The following is a 23,803-nucleotide window of genomic DNA, read 5'->3' as shown; positions in this document are numbered from 1 at the left end:
TTAATTATAAATTGTTTAAAAAAATCAGTGACTAATTTAACAAATTCTATACATGTATTATTAATTAAATTTTTAAATAATTAAAAAAATAATTGATTAAAATTAAAAAAAATAAGAATTGTATTTTGTGTATAAGACAAAAAAATATTCTATATTTTTTATTTTTTTTAAAGAATTGTCTTTTTGCAATGATTTATTATACATGTGAAATAAGTACGGGAAAATTATATATTTATCGTATCACTTCAGATATTTTATGTTTTATTGACATTTCCAATTAATTTTCTCAAATTTTTTTCAAGCAAAATTGTTTTAAATAAAAGCTTTATAAATGAAAACGAGATACAAATATATTATAAATATATACATATTGATTCCTATCGATGAAAACTAGATATTCTTTTGTCATGTATACTCAAAAGATGATATTTACATGGCACGTACCATACATACTTTATTATAGGTATGCCGACGGCGCCGTCAGGCCGTCAGTTTATAACATTATCTTGAAGTGGTATAATCGCGATTGAATTTTCACACATTTGGAACTAAGCCAGTGGCTAGTTTAACAAATAAGGTAAAACATTAAATAAATATACTATAAAATATTTATTTTTATCTATTTTTCTTTGAATATATGCATACACGGATGTATGGAATAACAGGCAACTATTTTGTTTCTTAAAAGAGGCATTTTTCTTCAATTTTCAAATAAATATACTTCTTTATTACAAGTACTTTTTTCATCTTCTACATATATTGTTGTTAAATAAAGACATTTAGATGTATTGTAATAGCATAACTTGATAATCTTGACATATGGAAAATATAAAATCCAGACAATTTTTTTGACATTACAAATTATGTGTATGCTTAATTTTGCATCGTAACTATAAAATTATCTCAAAAATATTTAATATTATTTATATTTTGTTTTGAAACAAAATTTTTTAAATAAATATTTAGAATATATATTCTCTAAAGTTAATAATAAATGTTCCCTAAAGAATAAATATTCTGTAAAGAAAAGTTACATAAATATAATATGATAAGTTGAATATATGTAACGAACAAGAATAAAGAATGCAATAGATTAATATTTTATTCCAATAAATTTATTCCATGACAAATGCTAACAAAATTATTTTTAACATTTTTATCTTAAAAGTTTGATCCGAATAATTATATCAACAAAATTTTTAATAAATTTAATATCGGTTGGAAATTTATTGTTCGTTCGATTTTAAATATACATCACCCTCTTAAGATTGAAAGGAACGAACACACTTCGAAAGTAACATGTTAGTAAATATACGAAGTACAGAAATCACGTACAGAAGTTAGTTGCCATAAAACGCAAAACATAAAAATATGTAAGAAGAAATCTTAAAAATAATTGAATTTCAGAGAAATAAAAATTATGATTAATATGTTTTCCCCTTTTTAGAATTACCTAAATTACGTTCTTTAATAAGTTTTATATTTTTAAATTTTATCATATTTGTATTTGCATTATGTTTGCATATATTATGTTTCTAATAACGGAAATTATTTGTAGATACCTGAAAGAAATTTATCATGAGATTATTAAAACTATTATTGAGTAGTAGTATAATATATATTGCTACAAACATACACACAATAGCGATGGGGAATCCTACCGATAAAAAATCGGATATCGTGCAGTGCAATGCATTAAATTACAATTTGTCAGACAATATATTTCCATTGCATTATAACATAAAGTTAAGTTTCGTCCACTATGACTTCGTGGGTGAATATGTAATCACGATTTATATCATATATGCAACACAACATATAAATTTTCATCTATCGAATTCAATAATAAAATCGATGCCATTTATGGAATTGATATTAAAACAAACTCAAAGTGGAAAGATTTATGAATATGTAATGAGACAGAGTAATTATAAAACCAATATTGTCCTCTGCCATTTCAATGCTACCATATTGCCAGGAATATACAATCTGCATATACGGTTCGAAATTCCGATTAATATAGTAAAAGAGTCTTTCGGAATTCCGTACATAAACGAAAATGGACATAAAGAGTAAGTAGAAGAATATATTGAAATATCAAAAACAAATTGTACATATTTTTGCATTTTACGCTTACAATTATCTAAAATTAGTCATTATTTAAAGCATATTGTTAAAATGTGGCAGGTGGTTAATCACAACAGGTATTCAAACAAGAAAACAGCAAATATTTCCGTTTTGGAACAAGCCAGAATTAAGAATTACTTTTGATATTTCTATAAAGCATTATCGAAGTTACGAAGCTTTGTCGAATATGCCGATACGAGGATCTGAACCGTTGTACGATGAAACATGGACACATTTTAACAAAACTGTTTTGAATTCTTTAGATAATATAGCATTTGTGGTGTTTCATTTTCATCGGATCAGTTTGAATGATACCATTAGCATGTGGTGCAGACCGCAATTGATACCATATGTAAAATTTGCGTCATATATTATTGAAAATATTACTATGTACTTTGGAAATTATTGGAATAATTCAAAGAGATTCCTTGAGTGGACTACTGTTTTATCTGAGAGCAAAGTGGATCATATCGCAATCCCGAATTTACAAGATGAAGTTAAATCAAATATTTTGGGATTTGTCTTTTACAGGTAATATATAGAGTGTATCCTAAAAAGTGGGAAGTATTGCAATGATGGATTCAGGACACAAAAATAAGAGAAAAAGTTTATATAAACATATGTCCGATTTGACCTTGTTTCCGAGTTACAGCCTGTTTCATTTTCCAATAGAGTTAAGATAGCATACTTGAATATCGGTGCGCTGGTCCTATTGCCTGGTCAGCTCGCTCTCCAGACCTGAATCCACTCGATTATTACTTATGGGGGCATCTAAAATCCATTGTTTACAAAACATTTATTGACAACGTCGAGATACTTCGTCAACGTGTTGAAGATGGTTGTCGAGAAATTCGAGCAATACCCGGAATTTTTGAAAAAGTCAGACAATCTATGATGAGACGTGTTGAAGCCTGTATTCAAGTTAGAGATAATCATTTTGAGCACTTTTACCTTAACTATCTTAATTCTTTGAAAAATAAAAAAAGCTATAACTTGAAAACAAGATCATATCGGACATATGTTTATATGAACTTTTTCTCTTATTTTTGTGTCCTGAATTCACCATTGCAATACTTCTCACTTTTTAGGATACACCCTGTATAATTAAAAATAGGTATATGTAAAATATGTAATAATTTAAAATATTTAAATAAAAATTTATATTAATATCCAAGATTTTTTATACATTCATACAGCATACATATTAGTATAATGATTTTCAGAGAAACAGATATCATGTATAACGAAGAATTGGATACTACCGCACGCAAAATGATAATTGCACCCTCAATAGCACGTAGGATGATACAAAAATATATAGGCAATCTATTGTGTCCATCTTATTGGTTTCAACTATGGTTAAATGAAGGCTTTATTATGTTTTTCCAAGCATATATTATCAATGAGGTAGATTTATCTCTAATTTTATTTTTGAAAACACAGTCATTTTGAGAATACACAGAAATAATTAATAAAATACAATAATGTATACAGTAAATTCTTAAATAGTTGTGTAAATCCTCTTTTGATATTTTTTCAATTGATAATTATACTAACACGAGTCTCGTAAATTCTTATAAATGCATTTAGGGAAATTTAATAAGACAATAACATGTTTAAAATTAAAATTAGTAACACAAACTTGAATTTTACGATAAATAAGAGCCAGACGCAAATAATAGTGTGTCATATGCCTGGCTGAAACATGGCGTTATTAGTAATAAATATTTGTAGACAAAATGAGAAGTAGGGTCTAAATAGCTTAATGGTAAGAGCAATCGTGCGGCATGCGAAATGCTCGGATTCGAGTCTCGATCCAGCGACTTCGCCCCGACATTTTTCATTCGACGCTTCTTCAGAGAAGTAAAAAGGGATTTATTAAAAAACTCGAATTGAGATTTATAATTATATATTTAGTATATGGATCAAGAAGAATTTATACTCCGTATATAATTAATCAGTTTCATCGGAAATTAATTTTCGATTAATCTAAGAAACTATCACGTGTGGCTTTTATTTGCTGCGAAATTTGTGTTATTCATATTGTGGATATTGTACATATAAAGTCTTTTAATCTTTAAATATTACAATTATTAAGAAAGAACTTTTAACCTACAATCGTTTAACAAAATAAATTAATTATATAAATATATTTCTAATGTAATTATAACATTTAATCTCATAAATCATAGCACATATTAAATATAAAAATATATTTTGCTATAATTTCCAACTTTATAATATGCAAAATATTACAAATTATGTTGTCTAGCAGCGATTAATTTTATGATTGTTCACATGTGTGACGAGTTTTTTTTCGATTAATTTTATATTCTAATTCTATTTTTAGATTATGCCAGATTTTCGGGTGATCGATTTGTTTATAGTTCAAGTTCAGCATGAATTATTTGATCTGAATACTTATATCAGTATAAGCTCTGTTATAGAATATGACGCCTATCATGAAAATTATATATATACTTTTCTTTCTCATGTCAAAGGTATGCACATATATAACATTGTATAAATAAATAAATAAATAAACTACAATTCTCAAATATCAATATCATAAAGAAATCAGAAAAATCAATTATAAATCAATTTATTTGTAATTCACAATTTATTTATTTATTACAATTTTATTATAATATTTTATTACAAATTAATTCTTACTATGACAAAAAGAAAAAAATATCAAAACTTAATTTCTGTATAGTTTTCAATTATAACTGCACATGTTATTTTACAACTGCAAAAAAATATGAAAAGATATGAATATTACTGATTTTTTATAATCAAACTTATTAAATTTAAATATATTTATTCACAAACAGATTAATCAATTGATAGACCTATTCAGTAATAAATACTGTATTCCAAAAACTATAGGCTTCATTTTTCGAGTGTGTAAATAGTTAAAATATATAGTAAATAGTAAATAGTAATAGTATATAGTAAATATAGTAATAAATATAGTAAATAGTAATAGTTTATTAATATCAATACTATTAAATCGTTATATTGGGCGTTAGTTCGTCCTCATTTGAAATTTGCTTCTGTTACGTGATATCAGAGCAGTCATAGTATTTTGGTAAAATGTATTCAACATTATTGCGTAAGATCTGTTTTCTTCTAAGTAAGCCCATGGGCATTATTGCATTTGTCATATATTATGTGCCTATAATGAATGAATTGAACCTATTATCTCTGAGTAATAGGAGACTTTCTTCTTGATCTCACATTTTTACATAAAGTTGTAAATGACTGCTTTGATCTTAATGTTACTCAATTTGTACATACCGAGAAAGCATTTCAGGAGAGATTGCTTTTTCATGTAAGTTTCATCGAAATCTGTATGGTAAATATACGTCTATTAATCATTTGTCAGCAAACAGCTATGCAGATAAGATTGATTATTTTATTCCAGCTCATTCCCTTTAAGAAACAGTCGATTCGATAGTTAAATTGTATAAACAAAATAATTAAAAATTATTATCACATATTTTTTTTATGTGTGTTTTCACCTTTCGTATTTTATTTATTTTTATCTTGTTATATGTATTGTTTACCTCTCTTCTTTCTTATATCTTTTAAATTTTTTTAATGTGATGTTATTACTACTATCATCAAAAAGAATTTCAGATAAATAAAATTTATCAAATTTATTTAATCGTTTATACTTTTTATCTGTTATAATTATTATATTTTTGCTTGTTTTTCATTGGAATATACTTAACATTTTTTTAACTTTTGTTAGATAGATTTAAATACGCAAACTTTGTTACTTAATTTTAATTTCAAATTTATTTATGTAACGAACTTGTAAGAAATGCACAATAGAAGCATTTTAAATATATTATAAATAATTTTTGTATTTGTATCATTGTAGGCTCCATCATATGGCTCATGTTAGAACGAACATTGTCGCCTAGTATATTTTCAAAAGCTATCAACATATATTTAAATCAGTGAGTATAATATATTATAATATAATAATGTTGTAGCAAAAGAGGAAACCGAAATATATAAGTTTGACAATATATTTCCTTATTTTATCGTTTAAAAGATATATATATATATATATATATATATATATATATATATATATATATATACATACAGGGTGTCCCATTTTAAATAATACGCTCAATCCCCGAAACGGTGCATTAAATAAAAAAATGTTTGAAACAAAAGTTGTATGGCTTGAAGGCGGCCATCAGATGGTGGCAATTATTTGACCTTAGAGAGTCATTTGAAGGTCACGTGAAGATCACCGTCAATTTCTTAAATGGAACCCCAATTTTTTATTACATATTCTTGTAGCTCATCTCGAGGGCTTTCCAAAACAGTATAATAAAATATCTTTTCCTCAAGTACTTTTTGAGTTATAAGGCTTGAAATAATTTCTTAATTTTACATAAACCGTGAAATATCTTGTAAAATATTCATTTTTCGATTATCTTACCTTAATACTTTTATGTACAAAATAATGAGAGGAATCAATTGGTGTAAAGAAAACACATAGTTGTTTCGAAGAAAAAATATGTAATTTGCAATTAACGTAATCAACGAGATCTTAAAATTGACCTTGAAAGTAACTGTGATGAAATAATGAACTTCAAATTTAAAGATTGACAGAGTCACTTTCAGGAAAAACGTTTGATACAAATGTTTCTTATTTTTTCACGCACAATTCGAATCTGTAATAAAAAGTACCATGTTCCCCTAAAAAAATTCAACTTCCGATCCGGATGGCGTATTTCCGGTCGGAATCAAAAGTTGAAAATATCACAATTTGATAGAGCGTACGCGATTTACTTAAAAATTGTTCACGATTTTTGATAAAAGCCATTTATTTTCATTTTAAAAGGTGTGTACGGGTGGTCTGGGACACCCTGTATATATGTATACAGGGTGTTTCCGGACATTTGCGACAAACTTAAAGGGGTAATAGATCTCGATAAATGGAACAATTTTTGTTAAGCAACCCGTGTCCGGCGATGCCTCCTTAAAGCGCCAGGCTGTGATGAACATTTACGGTTGTGTATTTCTTGCCCCCGATACAACCCCTTTAAGTTTGTCGCAAATATCCGGAAACACCCTGTATATACAGGGTGGCCCACGTAAAGTGTTACAAATTTATATCTCGGAAACGAAGCAATTTAGAGAAAAATGTTTCAGACAAAAGTTGTATGGTTTCAAGGGGGACATAAGATGGTGCCACTAGTTTGACCTTGAAGAGTCATCTAAAGGTCACGTGAAGGTCACCTCCAACTTTTTAAATGGGATACCCTATATGCTTTTGCATATTCTTGTAGCTCATCTCGAGGGCTTTCCAAAACACTATAATTAAGTTAGTTTTCATTAAGTACTTTCCGAGTTATGAGGCTTGAAATCATTTCTTAATTTTACATAAACCGTAAAATATTTTGTAAGATATTCATTTTTTTATTATCTTACCTTAATACTTTTATATACAAAATAATAAGAGGAATCAATTGGTGTAAAAAAAACACAATTGTTTCGAAAGGAAAAATGTAATTTGCAATTAACAATTACATTTTTTTTTTAAACAATTATGTGTTTTCTTTACACCAATTGATTCCTCTTATTATTTTGTACATAAAAGTACTAAGATAATCGAAAAATGAATATTTTACAAGATATTTTACGGTTTATGTAAAATTAAGAAATGATTTCAAGCCTCATAACTTGGAAAGTACTTAATAAAAACTAACTTAATTATAGTATTTTGGAGAGCTCCGAGATATGTTACAAGAATATGTAAAAGAATATAGGATGTCCCATTTAAAAAGTTGGAGGTGACCTTCACGTGACCTTCAGGTGACTCTTCGAGATCAAACTAATGGCACCATCTTATGTCCCCCTTGAAACCATACAACTTTTGTCTGAAACATTTTTCTCTAAATTGCTTCGTTTCCGAGATATAAATTTGTAACACTTTACGTGGGCCACCCTGTGTATATATATATATATATATATATGTGTGTGTGTGTGTGTGTGTGTGTGTGTTTATGTGTATATGTGTCTGTATATATATAAAATTATATTAAAATTTAAAAATTTCTATATATCTGGGAATTATAACTATCTATAGGAGTTATTAAAATACATTAATCGATTATAATTTTTTCTATGATACTCATAAATTATACACAATGTTTAACATTATTGCGACAATATTAAAACTTACAGATATGCTGAGCCTATGGAAACAACCTCCGATAATTTATGGAACGCTATGCAAAGTATTATAGATAAATTAGATTCCGAATATCAGTTTAATATAAAAAACACGGTATATTCGTGGGCCATGCAAAGATGTTTCCCCGTGTTGGAGGTGATGCGAAATTATTCTAATAATAGTGTAACTATATCAGCACAATTTCACAACAAGTTGGATGAGAAACAATATTATATACCTATTACTTATACTACCGAGCAAAACCCTAATTTTACCACAACTTGGTCAAATATTTGGTTAACACCATCGAACTCAAAAATTGAACTCTTTCTTGAGAAAAATCAATGGATCATTTTAAATTTACAACAAGCTGGTAAAAATTGAATGTTAAATTTATATTTGATTTGCCTATATATATATATCAATATATATTATCAATTTAATATATCACATAAATTATTCAATTTTTGGCTACCTTATTCTTATAATTTTTTACGGAATATTGTGAGGAATCGATATATATATATATATATCGACAAAATTTTACATAAATCATAAAAAATATTTCGTAAAACATTTATTTTTCGACTATCTTACAATTTTTTGATTATTTTATCAATACTTTCATTATTTATCATTTATTGTGTATAATTGTGTACAATTTCAACATTTTGTGATTGCTTTTTGTGATTCAATTTGTGATTGCAGTCAAATCAACTTAAGTTTAAAATTTCTTACACGTTAAAGTTTTTCAAAATCATTTAATTATCATTATTATATATAAGGTTTTAATTAAAAATAACGAACAAACATATCAAATCTAACACACACACACACAAATAGAAAATACAAACATCTTTAAATACCATATAATAATACATTTAATATCGAAATATTTTTAAAATCTCGAAATATGTTGAATCAATATATGTAATTTTAAAATATCTAATAATCTACAAAGCAATTTGTATTATAATAGGATACTTTCGTGTCAATTATGATACCGAGAATTGGCGAAAAATTGCGCGATACTTAAATTCTGAAGAATACAGAAATATACATGTTCTCAATCGAGCGCAAATTATCGATGACGCATTCCATTTTGCGATAGAGAAGAAACTTGAATTCTCCGTATTTTGGGAACTTGCTATTTATTTGCGAAAAGAGGAAGATTATATAGCATGGTATCCTATGATCAAAGCTTTTGAATTTATGTCGAATATTGTCGCATTCTTAGACTTTCATCCTGAATTCAAGGTAAACACAAAATCAAGAAATTTTCTATTATGCCAATGCATAATACATATCGTAATCGTGATTTCATATATCGATATACCGATAGTGAAATAATTCTTTAAACATTAGATTCATGTAGAGAATTGAAAAAAATGAACTTAATGATGTAGTTCTTCCTTCGCTAAAAAAAGTCAAAAATTTAATTTCAAAAGACTTATGTTTTTAATTTTAACAATTACATTTTAAATTTTGAACTTTTTGAATTGCTATTTTACTGTAATATTAATATTATGGAATTTATAATATAAATGGTATAATTTATATTTAATTTTAGAAAATTAGAATACAATTACAATTATTTTTTTATATTAATTTTCTTCCGTTATAAGATATTTGCGATATTAAAAACTTTATAAAATATTTTATAGAAATTTATTTACATTTTCAATTTTATCACATTCTATACAACACATACTTATCTATTTGTAAATATATGTTCTATAAAAAATTAAAATTTACAAATTTGAAATTTATAAAACCGATATTTTTGTGTGATATGCAACATTTAAAACATATTTGTGTGTGATATATAACAGTGGAAAAAGAGGATTATATAGCAAATTCATCGATCGGCACATCAATGTATACAGAGCAATATATACATGTTAATAATGCATGTATTTAGATGATATAAAATATGTAAACAATTATTCGAATAAATGATCGATAAATTTAAAAATTGTAATGGTTCATATACTTATTAAGATAAAATTATCTAAAAATACATATTTACATATATATATATATATATATTACATATACATATGGTATATAATACATATATAAAAATACATATATACATATATATTTGCATATATGTTATATTCGTTCTTGTAAATAATATGAAAAAAACTAAATAAAAAATGTTTTTTTTTAGGAAGTGCAAAAGCCGCTTGAATTAGAATGGAATCTGTTCAGCGAAGATAGCAATGATGATCATACTGAATGTTTAAAGCAAGAACTCGCAAAATGGAAATGTGTTATGCATGATGTCCTATGTAGAGTAAAAGCATATCAACAATTGCAATGGCATCTGATAGATCTGAACAAAAACAAGTAATTTTTCTTAAAATACTTGATTCTTTATAGCGATATTTGTTATATGTGCATGTTTGAGAAATTTGTTATGACTTTACGTCAAAAATTATTTATGTAACACTAGAACAATTAGCACAATTTCGCTAGAATATTTTTACTTCTTTTCTGGATTTTCTTTTGTAGACTTTCGCCCGGATGGAAGAGGTGGACATATTGTAATGGTTTGAAACTATCAAGTTTTAATACATGGAATAGAACTTTTAATTTTTCCATGAAAGAGATTGATTACACAATTTTAGAATGTTTATCTAACAGCGAAAGTTTTCAAATCATATTCAATTATTTAGAGGAAAAATTACCAGCTAGTATTAAAACATTTAGGCATATTTTTATGACCAATCTATCTTATAATCAATCCAAATTGATAGAGCGAACTGAAGCCTTAATTGTTAACATTTTTCTTTCTACTCTTGCCAAAAATACTAAATATATGCTTAAAGACATATTAAATAATTTCAGAAAATTTACATATTATTACGGGTAACGATATTTCATAAAAATACATAAATACGAAAATTTATTGTATATATGTATTATAAATGTACTATTTTGTTCTGATAGGAAAGTCAATGAGATGGCGATATTAACTGTTATAATTAATAATGTGTATTCTAAGGGACACTTAGACGAGGTAATTTTAATGAATCAATGCTCTAGATTTATTATTAAATTTTTATTATAAAATATATTTTTCACAATATATTGTTTCAAGGTCGATGTTACACACATTTCTGCTGGATAGAAGTGCTAAGATTGAACTTTTTGATAGTAAATTTATGTTCGCAAATTCATAATTTTAACGCGACAATCTAAAAATGATACTTTCGTATTTTTCAGAGCCTTGCTAGAGATGATTAGATTTTTGATAGAATCAACAGAAACATAGTCCGATGTTGTCATGCATACGACAAATTAACTCATTTTGGATAATTGTTGAAACATTTTTTGAAATAAAACAAAACAATAATCTTAAAATAAAAATATAACAAAACATTTCTATTTCACTTCCTCTGACGTTCAATCAGTATAGGAAAATAGGCCCCATATGTTGATCAGCCCGTGCAGGACTCTGCTATGCACCTACCAGTAGCGTTCAATAGGTTGTCTTCATCAAGACGCTAAACTGAAAATATATTATTTTTTATTTGCTATCACATTGGAACTATGAATTTGCGAACATAAGTTTATTATGAAAAAATGTTCAATACTAGCTCCCATACCTACCATAGAAGTTTGTAAGCTAATAAAACACACAATTTGTATATGTTATATATTTTATACACAATCTTCTACATACCTTGTTCTATAATTCCCTCAATAATGAAACTTTGTCTGTATGATAATGCGACAATTACAAAATCATTTATTGATGACGATTATTAAAATCTTTTTTAGATAAGAAAATTCATCATAAATGAGATTAGAAGATCCCGGTATCCCTTTGCAACTCAATATGCTATTGCCCACAAGATACACATACGCTGGTCGGAGATCCACAGACAGACAGAATTTCTTCAATCTTTGTTCATCTACTAAAAATATAAATATCTATAGCTTGTCGAATTGTTTAGAAACCAAAAATGTAGCATAATTGTTTTGGATAACATATATGAATTGACGTAATTAATCACTATTTTCATATAATTTAATAATTGTTTAATTGTTTTTAATTATATTTTAAGTAATTTTTACATATATTGGCTTTTTTGTAATATAATATTTGTATATAGTTAATTATATTTATATAATATTTATTATAAATACATATATGTGTGTATATATAATGTATATACATATAAATATATATATATATATATATATATATATATATATATATACATGTACATATGTATATATTTATAACATTAATTAATTATATTTAAATATATACTTTTACTTAATATTAAAATTCAGTATTAACTAAATTTAGCATATATGTGTATTAAACTTAAAATATATAGATGAAATATAAAACTTAATATTTTTGTTACTCGTTATTATATAATATTTACCATTATAATTTTTAATTTAATTTAATCCAAGAATAAGAAGTAGATAAATAATTACACTTTATAATCTTTGTAAATGATGTTCTTCTTAATCTATGCTTATATAATACGAAAGTATTTAGCCCTATATAGAAAGCTCAATTAAATATGTTATTAATACTGTATCTATCGTGTATTTTTCAATAATCGACCAAAGCAGTAACACTTATTCGAATTCAAAGTTGTGTGTGGTTAATTCATTATAAATATTGATGATCTGTTGAGAAAGAAAATGTTTCTTGCTCTTTAAATCTATAAATTTTAATCTTCAATTAAAATGCACCAAATTGAAAGACGACAAATATTCCTTACATCTTTGAAATAGAGAAGTTATCAACAAGGAGTGAAGAAATGTAAATTAAGATTTCTTTAATTTTTCTTTTTTCTTTGCTATAAAGAAACACTGCCAAGCAAGTACAACATCAAAATAAACAGCCGTTCTGCAGACCCGTTTATTGCCCATAAAATTAAAATAAGAAATAACATGGAATAGAAAATTAAATCGAGATTAGTACATAAGAGCCACAACGCGGTAGTTGGAGCACAGGGAAGAAACAACACTTCCTTTTTTTTTATTGTTGATTTATTTTGAACTCAAAATTACAATAATAAAATTTTATAAATCTATCGATTGTGACTACTGTGCATGACGATAAATGCCATCCCTAATCTCTACAATTAATAATGTAGAATTAATTCTATATAAAAAAATGAATCTTCAATCTCTATAACGATTAAATGATCAAATATATTAATTTGCGTACAAATTAGTCCAAATAAGAAATATAGTGTAAAATATTTTAATGACACGGATATTTTAATGACAACTCTTACGGTACGAAATGAACAACTCTTCTTTATTTATTTTACATTCATAAACTTTGTATTAAATTCTTGAATTCTCTAAAAAAATAAAGATATAATATAAAATACAGAATATTCTTATCTTATATATAGAGCTTATACGATCTCGCAATTATTAATTTTATCTCGCGAACGTTTTTCCAAAAGAATGATCGTTGTAAATAAAAGCTTTAAATATCAAAATGAAATACAATGTATACAAAAAGACAGCATACAAAAACAAATATATACATATTGATTTTTATCGATGAGTATGTTATTCCTATGTCACACACATATATAATCAAGGTGTGTGTAAAATATTTACATGACGCACACACAATGTATCTTGTATATTTACTATCAGGTATGTCGACAGTGCCGTCAGTTTATAATAGTCTTTTGAAGCGGTAAGATTGCTGTTGAATGTTGATTTGGAATTAAACTTAACTTAAATGTCTGGTTCAACAAGTAGGGTAAGACTTTAAATAAATTTACAATAAAATACTTATAAATTTCCTTTTCTTTGAATATATGTATACAAAAATACGTTGAATAATAAGGCAACTATTTTGTTTCTTAAAAGAGACATTCCTTTTCAATTTTCGAAAGACATATTTCTATATTGCAATTATTATTTATATCTTGTGTAAATAATGTAGCTAATAAGAAGATATTTAAAGATATATTGTAATAACATCATTTAATCATACTTTGATATAAAAAATATGAAATCTAAGCCAAGTATTTATTGACTTTAATATTATTATATGCGTGTGTAATTTTACACATACCATAGCTATAAAATTATATTAAAAATATTCAATATTATCTGTATTTCGTTTTTAAAATATCTTTTTACAATTATTAATTTTTGTCTAAAATCAATGTTCTCCCCCATCGTTACTTAAATAGAATATCTTAAATTAAATATGTAATGAACGCGAATGAGGAATGAGCAGTAGATTAATATTTTGTTCAAAAAAGTGAGTATGACATGACATATACCAACATCGTTTTTTTAGCATTTTTTTCATATTTGATCCGAATTGTTATAGCAATTAAGTTTCAAATAAATTTGATTTTGGTACATGTTTATTGTTCGTTCGTTTTTAATACATCTCTTACTTAAAATTAGGAGGGACATATAAACTTGGATGATAACATGTTAGTAAACATACAATCCATTTATAATATCCAACTATATTGAGAATATCCCTCCATTTCTCATAAATTTTAATGCTTCTATAAATTTAACAAGTATATGTAAGGAAGAGATTAAGGTTTATAACTTGTTATATACATATATATAAGGTTTAAAACTTGTTATATACATATATAGAATGCTACAATATGAAAAACTCAGAAATATGTAATTGTACTAGAAGAGATCTTAAAGATAAAACTGAACTTGAGATAAACAAATAAAAATTATGTTTACTTTGTTTGTTCTTTTCGAAATTATCTAAATATGTTCTTTATGTTATCCCATATACATTTTCAAGAAAAATATCTAATATAACATTTCATAAAGTTATAATTACCTTTTATTAATGATTTCTTTCATTTATTAATAAATTGTATTGTTTTATCTTCCTTTATATTAATCTTACTTTCTTAAGAAAATTAATAGAAATACTCTTGAAGGCTTTTTCACACAAAGTCAATTGAATTGCATACAAAAATGTACCTTGTTTCTAATAAGGAAACGTTTTTATAGATATCGCAGTGAAATTTAACATGATATTCATAAAACTATTATTAAGTAGTAGTCTAATATACGTTGCTACAATGGCAATAATAATTCCTGTTGATGAAACATCACACAGCAACAGCGCACGACGCAATGCATTAATCGACAAATTATCAAATTATATACTGCCATTACATTATAATATGCAGTTAAAATTAATTTACGATTATTTCATTTGCGACTGCACAATTACTTTTTATATTATTCATGCAACACAAAATATAAGTTTTCATATGCTGGACCCAATAAATAATGTAAGGACGTTGAAATTAACGCACAATAACAGTGAAATGATTTGTAAAAACATATCAACAAATTATTATGATGAAAACAATATAGTCGTGTCCAATTGCGAAAATGTCTTGTTGCCTGAAATATACAATTTACACATAAGGGTTGAAATTCCAATGAATATCATAGAAGACTTTTTCGGAACTTCGTACATAAACGATGACGGAAATGAAGAGTAAGTAAAAAATATATTGAAATATAAAAAAAAGCAAATTGTATGTATTTATGCAATCCAAGCTTATAATTGTCTAAAATTAACTATTATTTAAAGCATACCGTTGTTAAAATGTGGCAGGTGGTTATTTACAATAGGTACCCAAACAAAAATACGGCAAATACTTCCATTTTGTAATAAAGCAGAATTAAGAACTACTTTTAATATTTCAATAAAGCATCATCAAAGCTACAAAGTTTTCTCGAATATGCCGTTACGAGAATCTAGACCGGCAGAGGGTGATATGGTGTGGACATATTTTACCAACACTGCTTTAATCTCCATAGATGATATAGCATTTGTGGTGTCCGATTTTCACCGGAACAACTTGACCGATACCATTAGCCTGTGGTGTAAATCGCAATTGATACCGGATGTAAAATTTGCGATATATGTTATTAAAAATGTTACTATGTACTTGGAAAATTATTGGCATAATTCAAAAAGATTCCTTGAATGTACCTTTATTTCATCTGAAAGCAAAGTGAATCATGTCGCAATCCCGAATTTACAAGATGAAGTCAAACAACAAGTTTTGGGATTCGTCTTTCACAAGTAATATACATACACACATATAATTAAAAATAGATATATATTATATAATAAGTTAATTTTTTAATAAAAGTATTTAAATATTATAATAGTATTTAAATACAAATTTATATTAATATCTAAAATTTTTCATACATTCATACAGCATACATATTAGTATAATGATTTTTAGAGAAACAGATATCATGTACAATGAAGAATTGGATACTACCACACGCAAAATGATAATTGCACCCTCAATAGCACGTAGGATGATACAAAAATATATTGGCAATCTATTGTGTCCATCTTATTGGTTTCAACTATGGTTAAACGAAGGCTTTACTATATTTTTCCAAGCATATATTATCGATAAGGTTGCTTTATTTCTGATGCATGATTACGACATTAAAACAATTAATAGTTTACAATGTAGAAAACTTTTAAATATTAGTATAAAGCACCCCTTTTACATTTCTTAAACATAAGAAAATATGATTCTACAAAATTTTTTAAGTTTTCATTACTCTACAATTTAAAAAAAAGTAAAGAATATGTTTATATTTAAATTATTGAGGAAAAGACAAACATTATTTTTAACAGAAGCACTTAATAAAACCAATTTGTATATATACCCTATGTTTTTTATTTTTGATTAATTATAGATTGATTATATTGAATTGCATTTAGGCTTTACCAAGTTCCAGGATGATGGATTTACATGTAGTTCAAATTCAACACGAATTATTCGATTTAAACTCTTTCATCGTTATAAATTCTGCTGTAGGATATAACAACTATCCGGAAAATTATTTATTTCCTTCTCTTTCTCATTTCAAAGGTATGTAAATAACATTGAATAAATAAATTTTAAACATCTGAAAGTTAATTTCATGAAAAGTTAAAAATGTAAATTGTAAACAAATTTATTTATAATTTAACTTTATTATTATTATTATCATATTTTGTTATATTCCTTGTAGTGACAGTCAAGAAAATATGTAAAACTGAAAACTAACTTCTCTTTTTTGTATAATTTTTATATAATTATACATAATAATATAATTTTTAAATTATAACTGTAAATATCAATCTACTATTGTAAAATATCATAGAAGAACATAAAGATTCTTCGATTTTTTATGATGACTTAATTTTTTATTATTCTTACATATATTTAATCATTCACTATATATTTGTTATAATTAATTTTATCATTGAAATCTCAATTTGACACTTTTTTAGCTTTTGTCATTTAAATTTAACTACACAAACTTTGTTATTTAGTTTTAATTAAATATATTTACAAATTCATACATTGTGATAAAAGTATTTTAAATATATTAAATCATTTTTTTTTTATTTCAATAATCATAGGCTTTATTATATGGCGCATGTTGGAACGAATATTGTCGCATTGTGACAAATTTTCAAAAGCTGTCAACATATATTTAAACGTTCAGTGAGTATTATATTGCAATGTAATAATATATTGTATAGAAAAATAAAATCTAAATATATAATAAGTTTGACAATATATATCCTTTTATAAATCGGTTTAAAAAATGTGGTTATTTTTTACACCGGAAGAGTCACACATTTAATCTGTTATTATATATTTATGAATTTTTCTCAAGTAAATTTCAACTCGAGATTTTCATAGTGAGTATGTGATAGAAATGATAGTTTCCGAATTATAAATAATTCAAACTGAACTTTGGAGAAACAAGTTTTAGCATGCGGGTAATACAAAAATTTAATTTTTATAATAAAAATTAAAATCATTATCTATGCATATTAAAATTATATTTTGAAGCATAACTATTTCTGTGTTACTTATATTTTAATTTTAAATACGAATAGATAAATTATATAAATTGTTATTTTCTTTTTTATGATGTTAATAGTGTTTAACATTCTTATATATTAATATTATTAATATTTACCACCATGTTAAATCTTATAGCTACATTGAGTTCGAAGGAAAATCTTCCGATAATTTATGGAATGCTATGCAAAGTATCATAGATGAATGGGATTCCGAATATCAGTTTAATATGAGAACTACGATACATTCGTGGGCCATGCAGAGATGTTTCCCCGTGTTAGAGGTGATGCGAAATTATTTCAGCAATATTGTAACTATATCAGCACAATTGGATGAGAAACAATACTATATACCTATTACTTATACTACCGAGCTAAACCCTAATTTTACCACAACTTGGTCAAATATTTGGTTAACACCTTCGAATTCAACAATTGAGTTCTTTGTTGACCAATATGAATGGATTATTTTAAACTTACAACAAGCTGGTAAAAATTTAATATATGATAAATTTATATGTTTATTATCAATTTCAATATTATGATTATTGTTAAATCAATTTAAGTTTAAATAAAATTTCTTACAAATTTTAAAGTTTTTTAAAATTATTGAATTAAAATTATTGGATATACAAGATTTTAATTAAAAATAACGAAGAAACTTATCAAATCTAATATATATATATATATACAGGGTACTGTACACATACACATACACATATGCATACGCATACGCATACGCATATGCATATGCATACATATACATACACATGTGTGCGTGCGTGCGCGCGCGCGCGGGTGTGTGTAATACAAGTTACCTCAAATTTTACTACAAAAATATTAAAATTTCATCAATTATAATATAGTTTATTTTAATTTCTCATCATAATATGTATTATTTTTTTACAAATATATATATATATATATATATATATATATATATATACAATTTGTAAAAAATAATACATATTATGATAAGAAATTAAAATAAACTATATTATAATTGATGAAATTCTAATATTTTTGTAGTAAAATTTGAGGTAACTTGTATTACGCACACCCGCGCGCGCGCACGCACGCACACATGTGTATGTAATTGTAATGTATTAAATATATATATATATATATATATATATATATATATATTTATTTATTTATTTATAAAAAAATAATTTTATATATAGTTTTATATAATATGTAGTTTTATATAATTTGTTATATAGGATATTATCGCGTCAGTTATGACGTCGAGAATTGGCGAAAAATTGCGCGATACTTGAATTCTAAAGAATACAGAAATATACATGTTCTCAATCGAGCGCAAATTATCGATGACGCATTTCATTTTGCGATAAAGAAGAAACTTGAATTCTCTGTATTTTGGGAACTTGCTATTTATTTGCAAAAAGAAAAAGATTATATAGCATGGTATCCTATGATCAAAGCTTTTGAATTTATGTCGAATATATTGTCATACTTACAATTAGAATTGTTTTACTCTCAATTGAAGGTAAACACAATAATAAATTTTTAAAGAAATTTTCTATTAAGCCAATGCATAATGCATATCATAATAATGATTTCATGTCATAACAATGAACTAATTTTTTAAAAATTAAATACATGTAAAGGATTGAAGAAATGAAAATTAAGAAATGAATAATTATATAGTTACTTTTTCAGCAAAAATCAAAAACTAATTTCAAAAGACGCTTATACCTAAATTTCTTAAATTTAATAATTACATTTTATAGATTTTTTACTTTTCGTGTTGCTATTTTTCTATAATATTGTCGAATTTACATTTTTTATCAAATTTTAGAAACTGCGAGAGCTGCTTGATTTAGAGTGGAATCTATTTAACGATGATAGTAATGATGATCATATTAAATGTTTAAAGCAAGAACTCGCAAAGTGGAAGTGTGTTATAGACGATATAACGTGCAGCACAAAGTCCAATCAACAATTGCAATGGCATCTGACAAATCCTAACAAAAACAAGTAATTCTTCTTATTATACTTTATTCTTTATAAGGACATTTTTTATATTGTGCATATGTTTGAGAAATTAATTATCACTTACGTCAAAAATTATTTATGTAACAATTCCGCTAAAAAAACTTACTTCTCTTCTGTAGACTTTCGCCTGGATGGAAAAGATGGACATACTGTAATGGTTTGAAAACAGCAGATCGTGATACATGGGATAAAGTTTTTAATTTTTACGTGAAAGAAATTGATCATACAATTTTTGAATGCCTGGCTTATATTGAAAATCATGAAATTAGAATCAATTATTTAGAGATAAAATTACCAAATACATTAGCAATTTTTCAGCAACCACCTTATCATCTATCCAAATCGATAGAGCAAGCTGAAGCCTTAATTGCTAATATTTTTCTTTCTACTCTTGCCAAAAATACTAAGTATATACTTCAAGACATATTAAATATTTTCAGAAAAAATACATATAATTACAGGTATAACGATATAATTTTCTAAAAATACATAGTTACGAAAGTCTTCATTTGTATCAATTATGTATGTACTGTTTTGTTTTTATAGGCATGTCAATGAGATTGTGGCATTAACTGTTATAATTAACAATGTGTATTATAAGGGAGATATAGTCGAGGTAATCTTAATAAATCAAATTTATATATATATATATATATATATGTATCTATTGGTTAAAAATTTATTATAACGTTTATTTCTTACAATACATGATGTTTCAAGGTCGATGTTATAAACACTTATCGGGTAGATAGATGTGTTAAAATTGAGTACTTTTGGATAATATATTTATGTTTGCAAATTCGTAACTTTAACACGACAATACAAAAATAATATTTTCGCACATTTTAGTGCCTTGATAGAGGTGCTAGATGTTTGATCGAATCAACAGAAACATGGTCCGACACTGTCGTATACATATGCAATGATGAATTAGATCAATTTGGGCATTTATTGAAATATTTTTTGAAATAAAACAAAATAATAATTAAAGTAAAAATATGAAAAAAACATTTCTTGCACTTCTTCTACCGCTCAGCAAGTAGAAAAAAAGGTCCCATAAGTCGATTAGCCTACTGCCGCGCCGGTGCAGGACTCTAATATGCACGTACCATGCAGTAGCGTTGTCTTCATCAAGACGTTAGACTGAAAGTATCATTTATTTGCTATGATATTGAAATTATGAATTTGCGAACATATGTTTATTGTCAAGAAATGTTTAATTTTAGCCCTTATGGCATAAGAATTGATAAACATAAAACACTTTGTACATGTTACATATATTTTATATATAATCTTCTGCGTATATTCTTCTATACTTATGTTAATAATAATGAGACTCTGCTTGATAATGTAACAAATAATTTTCTTTAGATACAACATTTCATTGATGAGGTTGAAGAACCAATTCGTTCCATCCTTGAACGCAAGTTAATAACACGATGGTCAGAAATCGTAAGACAGAGATACTTTCTTGAATCTTTATTCATCGATTGAAAACATAAAGATCTATAATGAGTTGAACTGCTTCGAAAACACAGCATGAATGTTTGAGATATAATACAAATTTATTAAATTACACACACACATATACATACATTAATTAATCACTAATTCCGAATAATAATTAACAATTTTTTAATTGTTTTTAATTAAGTGAACTATTCTAACATTATTTTAGGTTTTGTAATGTACATTTAATATTGATGAATGTTAATTATATTTACGTAATGCTTATTGTACATACTTACAACAATTATCATATCATATATGTGCACACACATATACATACACACATGTTATATATATACACGTATTTATATGTATATACATACATGTATATGTGTACATATATGATATTAACTTTATTTAAATATACAACTTTCTATTAAATATTAAAATGTACAGATATTAAAATATATTATATTAAAATACAAAAATCACGTAATATTAGATATGTATTAAATTTGAAATATGTATAAGAAATAAAACTTATTAGTGCGACTTATTAATATTTACTATTTCAGTTTTTAATTTGAACTGAGAAGTAGATAAATAATTATGCTTTTCGAATCTTTGAATGGAATTTGTATTCATGTATGTTTATACATAATATGAAAGTGTTAACATTATAAAAAGCTTAATTAAATATGTTATTGATACTGCATCCATTGTGTTTTTTGGAAATACCAGCCAAAATACTGACTATTTGACACTAATTCAAAAATGTTTAAATGATTTGATTTATTCTTTATGAACACTGATGATCGGTAGAAGTCGAGAGAATGTTTTATGATCTTTAAATTTATAAATTTTTTCTTCAATCAAAATTGATTGAATCGGAACAAATGTGTTCCTGAAATTTCTGAAATAAGAAAATTATCTTAAAATGTAGTGAGGAAATGTAAATTAACATTTTTTCTTCTTTGCCATGAAGAAACATTGCCTCTAGCAAATACAATATCAAAATAAACGCAAGTTATTCCGTTTATTGCTCATAACATTAGAAATAATAAATGATAGAAATAGAAATAATTATTCACAAACGTTAGCAAAATTAAAAACAATTTTAGACATCGCCGCACTTGTATAGGAATTAGTATATATAGGAAAGATAACATAAAATATCTCAAATGATACGATATAGGCAAGTCTCTTTTATTTATTTTATACAATAAGTTCTTGAAAAAAATACTTATTTATGAAAAAAATATGATACAAAATACAGAATATCTTTATTTTATATATATTTAGGGAAGAATATTCTCAATTTTAATTTTCTCTCGCGAATGTTTTTCCAGAAAAATTATCCTTAGAAAGGAAAATTTTAAATATGAAAACAAGGAATACAACCGAATACAAAGACTAAATAAATATATACGTATTGGCTTCTCTATCGATGAGTAACATACTCCTGTGTTATGTATATCAAGGCGATATATCTATATAATACTACGTACATACATTACTTGTTTATTATCTGGTATGCTGTATCTGTAACACGTAGCACCGTCAGTTTATGGTAGTCTCTTGAAACTATAAGATCGCAGATTGAATGTTTATGCTTTTGATATTAAACCTGTAGTTGTGAATTCAACAAATAGGGTAAGACATTAATTAAATATTCACAAAATATTTCACTTATACATTTCTTTTTCTTTGAATGTGTGTATATAGAGTAAGAATGTGTGGAATAACAATTAATTATTTTATTTCTTAAAAGGGACATTTCTATTTTCAATTGAATATATTTCTTTATTGCAAATACTATTTTCATTTCTTGCATATATGCCAGCTAACAAGATATTTCGACATGCAACAGCATAATTTGACCTGGACATATATTTCATCTATATAAATATATTTCTAATGTAATTATAACATTTAATCTCATAAATCATAGCACATATTAAATATAAAAATATATTTTGCTATAATTTCCAACTTTATAATATGCAAAATATTACAAATTATGTTGACTAGCAGCGATTAATTATGATTGTTCACATGTGTGACGAGTTTTTTTTCGATTAATTTTATATTCTAATTCTATT

The 23,803-nt window shown here is 25.6% G+C and overlaps 2 protein-coding genes across 2 annotated transcripts; both read left to right on the top strand.

Annotated features, from left to right (window-relative positions):
- The first annotated feature begins 481 nt into the window (after positions 1-481).
- Positions 482-12,337, top strand: LOC145972957 (aminopeptidase N-like). The gene is made up of 12 exons (XM_083102002.1): positions 482-577; positions 1,559-2,072; positions 2,188-2,658; positions 3,351-3,534; positions 4,478-4,628; positions 6,017-6,095; positions 8,344-8,705; positions 9,312-9,589; positions 10,506-10,684; positions 10,850-11,206; positions 11,288-11,357; positions 12,122-12,337. The coding sequence occupies exons 2-12, from the start codon at positions 1,579-1,581 to the stop codon at positions 12,260-12,262; spliced, it is 2,766 nt and encodes a 921-aa protein (XP_082958128.1). The 5' UTR covers positions 482-577; positions 1,559-1,578; the 3' UTR covers positions 12,263-12,337.
- Positions 12,338-15,357: 3,020 nt separating this feature from the next.
- Positions 15,358-21,757, top strand: LOC145973154 (aminopeptidase N-like). Its single transcript, XM_083102398.1, has 11 exons — positions 15,358-15,836; positions 15,957-16,430; positions 16,600-16,783; positions 17,097-17,247; positions 17,784-17,868; positions 18,373-18,722; positions 19,457-19,743; positions 20,056-20,234; positions 20,372-20,713; positions 20,799-20,868; positions 21,624-21,757. Exons 1-11 carry the CDS (start codon positions 15,358-15,360, stop codon positions 21,744-21,746), a joined length of 2,724 nt encoding a protein of 907 aa, XP_082958524.1. The 3' UTR covers positions 21,747-21,757.
- Positions 21,758-23,803: the final 2,046 nt, after the last annotated feature.

Source organism: Camponotus vicinus, unplaced genomic scaffold (genome assembly GCF_025532165.1).
Source record: "Camponotus vicinus isolate PSW18456_S1 unplaced genomic scaffold, iyCamVici1.0 SCAF_6, whole genome shotgun sequence".
NCBI classification, from domain to species: Eukaryota; Metazoa; Arthropoda; class Insecta; order Hymenoptera; family Formicidae; genus Camponotus; species Camponotus vicinus.
This window is presented reverse-complemented; position numbering and strand designations above follow the sequence as displayed.